General features: G+C 30.4%; 2 protein-coding genes across 2 annotated transcripts; one reads left to right on the top strand and one right to left on the bottom strand.

Annotated features, from left to right (window-relative positions):
* Nucleotides 1–274: 274 nt before the first annotated feature.
* Nucleotides 275–1,968, top strand: LOC123713803. The gene is made up of 2 exons (XM_045667666.1): nt 275–366; nt 447–1,968. The coding sequence occupies exons 1-2, from the start codon at nt 340–342 to the stop codon at nt 912–914; spliced, it is 495 nt and encodes a 164-aa protein (XP_045523622.1). The 5' UTR covers nt 275–339; the 3' UTR covers nt 915–1,968.
* Nucleotides 1,969–2,307: 339 nt separating this feature from the next.
* On the bottom strand, nt 2,308–9,918 carry LOC123713574 (PAT complex subunit CCDC47). Its single transcript, XM_045667299.1, has 11 exons — nt 9,764–9,918; nt 8,754–8,900; nt 8,412–8,512; nt 8,046–8,150; nt 7,424–7,598; nt 6,863–6,996; nt 5,811–5,969; nt 4,618–4,808; nt 4,232–4,385; nt 2,656–2,790; nt 2,308–2,469 (listed from the first exon to the last, which is right to left on the bottom strand). Exons 2-11 carry the CDS (start codon nt 8,893–8,895, stop codon nt 2,365–2,367), a joined length of 1,401 nt encoding a protein of 466 aa, XP_045523255.1. The 5' UTR covers nt 8,896–8,900; nt 9,764–9,918; the 3' UTR covers nt 2,308–2,364.

The following is a 9,918-nucleotide window of genomic DNA, read 5'->3' as shown; positions in this document are numbered from 1 at the left end:
AACATGTCAATTTATTGTCAAATAACAAGATACTTTTTAAACAATTTTGGGCATAAATATTTTGCCATGCTTCTGTTTTTAGGACAAAAAAAATTGGAGCAGTAAGTGTAAAATAATAAAAATACGCCTCATACATAATTCTTATTATAGTTTTAGTCTTTAAGATAAGTTTTTCATACTTAGCTAGACATAAATCATAATGATATAATCTATGACATATCTACATTTGGATCACCAATGAATGTTAGTTGTCACTGATTATTATGACTTTTTTGTGATGTTTATTTTCACACGGTACCTATATCTTCAATAATATTTATAATATTTCCTCTAATCATAATGAAATGCAACGAAAATGATAAAAGCGTATGTATTACTTATTGTCACTAAAATCTTTTGCCAAAAAATAATAAGGCTACATTCGTACGTATTTGCGTTATTTCCAGAGACCTCGCAATCACATGAATGTGGACAATTTGGATAAAGCACTACACGATTTAGGAATGCTTAGTGCTATAACAGAAGCGCGCCGTGAGTACCTGAAAGAATCAAAATCTAATTTCAGTGTGATGCGTTTAAATACGCGATATGTTTCTAACGTCACTGTTGGCTATTGTATGAAAAGAAGTGCTAACAAAAGTAGAATGTGTCCCTATGTCTTACCTGTCCGACATAGGACGAAGAGTGAGAACTCTGACGCTGTCGGTAGTGATATACATGATGGCTGTGACTTCAAATACAGTATATTAGAGCCATCTACTAGTAGTGCTAGAGAAAACTTTGATAAAAGTACAAAAAGATGTCAATCACTTGAGAATCTCAATCTGATCATAGACCCACCTCCAAAGCCTGAAATATCACCGGATATGGATTGTATGTCTACAAGGATCCAGAAGTTACAAGTTGATGAATGACATTGATATTTGTGGTATGTCTGGATGTATGGTAGCTTTAGATTAGATGTGTAACTTATGTGTCCATTTACCATTTGATATGAGTGTGTTTATGAGACTTTTGTTCCTAAGGCTTGTATTTTTTGTTACAAATTACAATTGTCAGACTACTTAAGTTTTTGTAGGACACTATTTAAATAAAAATAAAACATTCTGAGTGTGATTATAACCTAATTTTAACTTAACTAGAAATAACTTGAATCAATAATTTGCTAACCCTTTGATAAATCCTTTATACTTAAATCAGTGTCATTTCATAGAGATGCTGTTACAATGATGTATAAGTGTTTGAAATTGGCTGGTCATCCAATATATACATTTTTATATAACATTCAATCCATTTAAATTGTAGAAAACTATTTCTGTATGAAAAGGCTTCCCTGTTTATTTTAAGTGTAGTTTTATTTAAAAAAATACAAATGTTTATTATTCTGTATAAAAATATTTTAGATATATTTTTCATCATAAAACAATTTATTTATGCATGAACATATTAACACAATTTTTGTTTTTTAAAACAAAAAAATATATTAAACCCCTACATTCATTAAAGGTAACTAATAAGTTTTATAAGGGAGCATTGTGTAAAAATGGCATTATGATATTAAATTTCAGAAAATGTTTTATTATTTCACACATAATCATTGTTTTAGATAAATAAGATTTAATGTTACATTAATGGTACAGCTACATGCCTTATACATATAACCTATATAAAATGATCATCTTTAAATGTAATAAAACTTAGGAACTAAACCATATGCAATTTCCTTAACCAATGATTTTTGTATATTGATAAAAGCATTTGTAACACTAAATTTATTATGTTATAATGCATGTAGCCATTATCCATAAGAGATCTCACATCACAAAGTATAAAGTATTGTGTTATTTATTTAGTGAGATATTATGTCACTTAGATGTGCGACTAATGGTTGTTAACATTTTGTTAGTTTCTTTGAAAATATTTGAAATAAATATTGCCTTTAGGTGTATATGGCATTTTTTTTCATGACTCACCGGTGTATGTTATTTATTTAGATTTCATTCATTTAATTTCTATTCTCAATTTTAAAATCAATTTAATTAAAAAAAAGCATAAACAAATAATTTATAACAACAGCTTGGAGTACTATTGCAAATGTAGTTTGACAAGACTACAAGTAGTTCTGTGTTGTTATTATGTTGTCGCCTATTTTTAACAATTTGACATGTATATGGTTCATAACATGGGATTCTAGAGATCCCTGTGATAAAAAGAGTACTAGCTATGGACACAGCTTCTAACATTGATTAATTTGAAACAAAATATATGTTGTAATTAAATCATTTATTCGCTCTGACTGAGTATGAATTAACAAAATTAGTGTAAATAATTATTGCATTTTAATTGCTTTGAGGTAAGGTAAAGTTACATAGCTTTCACTTTAAGCTGTTTCATTTTAGGAGCTTTACGTTTCTGTTGACGTTTTTGTTCTTTGAGCTCCCAACGACGCTGCTTTTCTGGGTCGTCCTCCTGTAACATAGTAGTATCGCTCATTACATACAAATAGTAATTTAGATGGACCTTTCATGAAATTCTAAATTTATTCAAATGTAACATCTAAGTCAATCAATTCATTCTTTCATTATATTTCATGAAAATGATGTCTTATGACAGTGACATTAAAGGATGTAAGTTAAAAGTTCAAGATCAGCTCACAGCAAGAATCTTCTCTTTTTCCTGTTTTCTCTTTTCTTCTCTCTTCTGTGCAGCAAGCTCTTGTCTGGCCGCGTGTGCACCACGCATCCACACTTCAGCAGCCTTTTGACGGCGTTTCTCACATTTCACAAGAGCCTGGATCATTGGAAAAAATATAATATATGTTTAAGTGTGATTATAAATATCACATATAGCCACTCTCACGTACGTGGATACTACAGTATCCAAAAATATAATGGCGGCATCCGTACATGGATACTATTTACTATTTTACTAAATTTTGTAAAAAAGTGTTTCGGAGTTTCAGCAATTATGTCGTAATTACTGTAGTTTTATATTATATTTCTTTAATTATCATGCATCAAAATAAACTTGAATATTTGTACTTTACGATTATGATAAGGTTATATAGTTTTAAGTGCTAAATTGACTTTAATTTCAACTTTAAAAAAATTTTGTCGTGGGCAAAATGGCTTCTATGAAGTTGTAGGCTGATTTTGATGAATTGTTTACGTCTGTTTAGTGAATTAATAGTTAAATATGAATATTGAGTCCTTCATAAGGATATTCATGCCTTTTTTAAATAGAAATACATTAAGATGATTTAAGATTCGACAGATCGATTTAAGATGGACAGTGCGGTATCCACGGACGTTAGAACAAACGTCATAAATAAGGGTTTGTACAAACGAAAAAATATGTTAGCAATTTTTGTTACGCATGGTGTATTGTGTTTTTTTATGTCTGCTGATTAAGATAAGAATTTTATTCTTGATGTGAATTGCATCATAATGCTATTTTGCATTAATTTAATTGACATACGAACATTTATTTGCTAATTCTTTAAATTGTATCATTAAAATTCACGACAATGTTATTCTATTTTTAATTTAAAAGAAACGATTGAAACAAATCGAACATACCCTTTTTTTTAGTTAATTAAAAAAGTACAAGGTGTTAGGCAGACCTTAGATGGGCGGCCATCTTGCACAAAAAAGTCATAGCGCGCGACTCAAGAGGCTATGGTAAAGTTACGAGAAGTGGTTGTTTTGTATTGATTTATTAGCCCACTCAATGTTGATTAAATATAAACATCTTGGCATCGTTTGAAAGGATAATTAGTCTAGTTGTAAAATTATTCTAATATCTTAAAATGAAATCGTTTATATTTTCAGCTTATGGCCTATATCTAAAAATATAAGCATTTTTGCTAAGACTCAAATGTTTTATCCCGTTTTAAAAACTAATTTATTAACCTTATCCAATTATTAAAAATGTGATTTTAATCTATATACTTCAACCTATTCTGTAGTATTTTTTTCATAGTTGTAGTTATTATATTTCAAGAGATATAATGGTTTTTGTTGCGATGTGCGCGCGGGTCTAGGTCTGTTAAGTATATATATACAGGTCTGTATAGCATGTTTATAATAAGCCATCAATAGTTTAACACTTCTAAAGGAAACTTTCTCATTCTATATTTTACTCCAAAATAAATCATATATAACATTATATTGGTATTTTAGGTTAAATGTCCATAAATTATACAGAACATATGTATAAAATTATTAAATACCTCCTTGCTGAGTCGTAGCCGTTTAATCTTATCTAACAAGTAGAAGACCAGAAGTAATAATGGCCTGACTTCATCACCACCTCCATCGGGGCCGAGAGTCAGACTGACTAGCACCAACTTTTCTGTCTCCGGGGGTTTGGTAACTGTTTGTTCTCTGAAAATTTAAATTCAATAATTTTAAATATTATCTATGTCCACTTTTCGAGCTACTGTAGTATTTATTAAGGAGTGTCCAATATATATTGTGATAATTGTAATGATAAAGTACCAGGTTTGCTACTAGGGTTAAATGTTATTTTCATAATAATCATAACCATTGTAACAAATACTTTATTAACTTAAACCTATTTAAAAAAATTAAAATTAAATATATGAAAAGTACTCACTCCATTTGCTTAGGTCCACAATATTTGTCGGACACGTGTATGTACTGCACGTGTTTGTGGTACTGTTGTAGGGCAGCCGTGACACGAGAGTCCAAAAGGCCTCCGGTGGCCTCTGCGCATTCTGACATCACGGAGAGAGTAGAGGGAAGACCGTGCTTGTCGCCGGGACGACGCTCCGGGCAGAACATACTCTGGAATTTGTTTAGTAGATGTACATTAAGTAACCGATATGTATAGTATTAATAACTTTTTATAAACAATATATAATAATTATTTACAATAAATTTACTAAACATATAACGTAACTAATAATAATTTGTCGCTTCTTACAATTTCCGGTTGGACAATACAAAAGCCTTTAAAGATAAACCTGAGAAGTTTCTAGTAAATGCCATTTGCCAATGACATTATTAATTTCAGGAATACTTTTCATAAAAGATGTAATAAGTTATTTCTTAAGTCACAGTGTCATTTTCATTTATCATTTGATTACTTAACATTTTTTAGAACTTGAATGAAATAAATAACGTCGATGTGATTGTCTCGTCACGTATGACTCGATTTTAAAACCTCACGGCTTTCTGGTAGGCTAATGGCGTAGGTAATATTATAAATAACACCTCAAAAATAATTATTATAAGCCTAAAATTCTAGTTTCCCAACACTTAATAGGCCAATCTTGCGATAATTAAAAGCAAGTTCAGTTATCGATGGCACCTCTGGGCAAAAGCCTGTCGTGGCATCATAATAAAGCGATCGTAATAATTAATATGCAAATATATGAAAGAAAAAAAACTTTATTACACGTCATAAAAAAGCATGTATATTTAATAGAAAAAGTGCACTAGGATTCCTCGTCGTATGCAGCTAATCTCTTCCATTTAAAATATTAATTTTAGGTACATGATTTAATAAATTTAACATATAAAGAATTCGAAAAAAGTCGATTATATGTAGTTGTTTCATTTAACCGTTAAAAGTTTTGTGTACAATTTTGGAGTTCGGTATCATATAGGATATCTTAAGAATTTCGCGTTGCACACGTCCAATTTTCAGCATCGAAGTCGATGGCGATATGAAATTGTTGCAAATAAATGAAATTACGCGTAGTAAATAAGAATTATATAACCGAAATCAGCCCCAGGAATATTTAATACATTTAGTATAAGCCTTAGACAGAGATAACACCTTACCAAGTCCTGCATCTCCTTAGAAAGTCGTGTGGCGACTTTCTTCTGAGCTATACAGAGAACAAATGGATCGCTATCGTCTTTGCCGAGTTCCACTCGTAACTGAAGTGTGTCCTGACTGGGGCGGACCGCATTCAATAAAACATGGACAAGGTCTTGACGCTGAAAAAAAAATTCAGTGTAAGAACCCTTATCAATGGGACAAAGGGCCAAAGACTGACCTAAGTCGTAAGATGTCATTCAAAATTTTGAAAAAATCGGAGAAGAATACACCTTTTTTTATAAAATGGTTCTTTTTATCTTCATTATAACAATGACCTCGGCTCGTAGCTATAACCTAAGTGTAAACACGCAACTTAGCGAGCGCGCATTTCATTCATAACTAATTAATTAGGATGTTTGACCGGAAATCAAACAAATATTAGGTTTTAGACTACCTCAAAAAAATTTAGGGCGACCATCATTCTGTGTCTAGCCTAAAGTCTAGTCTAAAACAATTACTGTTTTGCCGCATAATGAACTTAAATATATGACAACACTGAATCCTTTCAACGACAGTCGGGCAAACTGACAATGTCAGTCTGACATTACAAAATGGCGACGGTAGTAACAATTTCAGCCGGCGGTCACGCAAAGATGAGATAGACATATCTCTACGTCTCGAATTACTAGACAAGTAGGTGATTAGAAAACCGATTATTACTTCACCGGGAAAAGAACTTGCACTTACAAATTTTAAGTTCAAAATCCTATTTGAAAAATATAGTTAGTTTTTAAATACAATTTTTTTATTAGTTCATTTTTTTTAATATTGTTTTCAAGACCACGATTGTAAAGCACTGGATCTTTAATAAATAATATAATTCATTTCTTTATAGCTGTTAGAATAAAACATAGTTACAAAACAGTTTGTCACTTTCGCTGGGTCACCAAACAGTGTCTCCAAAACACAATTTTTATTCTCGAAAAATTTAATTTGAAACCAGGTACTGCTGGATCAACAGAGAGTAGTAGAACCTGCTGCCAGCAACTGGCGGGAACTAGACCTTATTTACCTTAATCAACTTTAGAGTAAGCAGCATCCCCTCACAACACTGCCGCCCACTACACCACATCGTGAAACAATGCTCTGCATCCCGACTCCAGCCGCGCTCCTCACTAGCTCCTACCTCTTCTACTCCAGTCTCACCTAAAAAAATCATATTTATTTTCTAATGGATAAGAGATATACATTCGAAACTATACATCATTTTGGACTAAATTTTTCTGTTATGATTGTGATTGGTTAGGATTTTTGAGTTTATTCGTTTATACAAATACATTTTTTCTCTTTATATTATTAATTTCACTCTAAATTACTCGCTTGTATACAATATTAATTGAATAAATCACGGGGCCTATATTAAGAAAAACCTCAGAGATCAGAAATGAAGTCTGGGTTGATGTTTACTATCTGTATTTATGTATTTGTTCTATCTGTGTACTTCAGTCTTGTACTACAGTATGTACTAATACACAAAAAATTATGACGTAAGCCAGAATTGTTTTTAAATATTAAAAAAAAAAACAAAACATGCCAAATGTATCATATAAGTTATTTTTAAACTCCAACTTACCAACTAAAGTAAAGTTGTCTTCAAGTAATGGTTTATGTAACTTTAGGAAATTGGCTGCAATTGATGTGTTCTTTGCTCTTCCAATAGCATAGGCCAATGCATATGATGTGAGGAGGCAGCATAATATGCCTTCTAGCCAATAGGCGTCCCAACGGGGGCGAATCACTACTGGTACCTTAAAACAATTATTTGTTAATGGTGTGTATGGATATCAAAAGGTATCTTGGTCCAGGCCAAACTCAATTAAGCTATTCCTGTTCCATTTTTAAAATTATTGTTGCTATAGTAACACAACTTACTTGTAACCCATTTAATAACTCAAATTTATAATACTTAGCTCTAAGTATGACTAGCATCTTATCCAATATGTTGATGACTTACTTAGTACCTCTGACCTTCAGATTTAGAATCGATACTTAATGCTGTAATTTATGTATGTCAAATATGCTTCCTGTATATCAAAGAATACAGTTAAAAATTAACTGATAATTTATTTTTCAATATAGTAAAAACTTTGAAGTCGCAATTATTTATGTATGTAGTATGTAATATGGTAAATATTTCCACCACACCACAAACAACATAAAATACATTAATAATAAATAAGTTCTGATAGGCTTACCTTTGATATTGTTATTTTCGGTTGTTCTGATGACTTAGGTGTTGTGTCTTGAAAACCTTCGAATTCTTCTGGATCTTGGAAATGCTCAAACTCATTGTCCTCATCCTGAAACAAGTCAACACAGACTATATTTATATTTAAAAGAGGGAAATTATCTATTTTATTAATTAAAGGAATTATTTTTGTTGTTATATTTATAATATTTTATTTAGAATTAATTGCGACTATATTTACATTTAATACCAATTTTCTAATCAAGGTCATAGTATAGACAAGACTGATTACCAATATAATAACAGCCTGCAGGCTACAAGATTTAACTATTTTACCTACTAATTATGTATAGAAACCTAACAATTTAGTTACCTCTACAAGCAACTCATCTTCAGGTTCTACATTAGATGGAACTGGCTCTTTTGGTTGTGACTTTGGCTTCACAGGAACATCGTCTTCACCATACTCTTGGTCTATAAAAGCCATATAGAGATATATGCATTATTTTCATGCTTATTAGTTATGTGTCTTCTATGCTAAACTTAACTTTGAAAATCAACTAAAACTTTTATACACTAAATAATATGGAATCAATTTTCGAGCAACTTAAGAAAAAATATCTTAGTCAAAAAAATCAACTAAGGAACTTAACCAGATTTCATTCTGGATAAACTAAAACGTAATCAACAAAACTACAGCACACACAATATTTACCAGTGATAACAACATCATCATCATCAGCATCAAATTGCTCAAACTCTGCAAAGTCATCATCTTCTAAGGTTGCATCTTCAAATCCTTGCGTCACATAGACACTACACACCAACAGCACTATGGAGAATAATGCTAACCGCATTTTACCTAAAATTTTAAATTAATAAATCAGAATTAAATGTATTTAGTAATTTAGTATAACTAAGATTGTGGGAATATGACAAAGGCTAAGTAACTGTAATATTTAAAATAAAAAACAAATTTCAACAAATATTTAAAATAAAACTGCTAATCCAGCAAAAAGCCAAGGCTTAATATTTAAAATTATAAATATTTTTTTTTGTTATGCCCTAAAAAAATCTTTAACTATTATCTCACAATTCTTGACATAAAACTTTACAGTACCTGTCTTATCAAGCACATTGTTTGAGCAGTGATAATTTGCTTTTACCTTCAAAAATCTATCACAAATATCCTATATAATACTATAATAACATTTTTTTATACAAACTACTGGTTTCACAAACTTTTAGTACAGTTTATAATATATGCTGGAGAGAATTTGATTACATTTAGATTGTTTTATAGTTATTCAGACTGTTTTTTAACTTGGTAGACATGATTTGAATACATATTTTCTTAGTATGTTAAATTCTCTGTCATTAACTGCTTGATTTGTAGGCAATTGGAAATTAAATAATGTTAAATGGATAGAATCACTATATAATAATGATTAATTAAAAAAGCACAATAATACTTTAATGCTATTATGAAAAACTGCACTGACCTTAGCCCAACATTGAATAGTCTATGGTGGCCTAATTTTTCTTTCAGTATTTATTTGTTTAGTTTATAAAATATGGAAAATTATAATATCCTATCTTTATAATATTATATATACTTAATGTACAAGGCGTTTCTAATTATGGTGAGATTAAAAGATACCCAAATAAAAGAAATGGTCCTCATCAAAAATTAGAATTATTAGGACAAAACATACGTTGTCTTACCTTATTTTAGAAGTTCTTCTTATATAGTATCTTCTCAATAATTTCAATGATTCATTTCATTTATTATAACACGAAATATAATTTATTTTTAAATTAAAATTTTGTCTTCTCAATTTACAACTCAGCCCTACAAGTGCAAGTCACACGCTATAGAC

Source organism: Pieris brassicae, chromosome 8, assembly GCF_905147105.1.
Source record: "Pieris brassicae chromosome 8, ilPieBrab1.1, whole genome shotgun sequence".
Taxonomy (NCBI): Eukaryota; Metazoa; Arthropoda; class Insecta; order Lepidoptera; family Pieridae; genus Pieris; species Pieris brassicae.
The sequence above is the reverse complement of the archived record's forward strand: the minus strand, read 5'-3'. Positions and strand labels throughout refer to the sequence as shown.

Excerpts from the sequence above, each read along its gene's own strand:
- LOC123713803 (XM_045667666.1), top strand. The coding sequence starts at position 340 with ATGAAATGCAACGAAAATGATAAAAGC. Across the intron at positions 367-446 it reads GCAACGAAAATGATAAAAGC|AGACCTCGCAATCACATGAA; the intron begins GTATGTATTACT and ends CGTTATTTCCAG.
- LOC123713574 (XM_045667299.1), bottom strand. The coding sequence starts at position 8,895 with ATGCGGTTAGCATTATTCTCCATAGTGCTGTTGGTGTGTAGTGTCTAT. Across the intron at positions 8,513-8,753 it reads TGATGATGTTGTTATCACTG|ACCAAGAGTATGGTGAAGAC; the intron begins GTAAATATTGTG and ends TGGCTTTTATAG. Across the intron at positions 5,970-6,862 it reads TTACTCTAAAGTTGATTAAG|CGTCAAGACCTTGTCCATGT; the intron begins GTAAATAAGGTC and ends TTTTTTTTTCAG.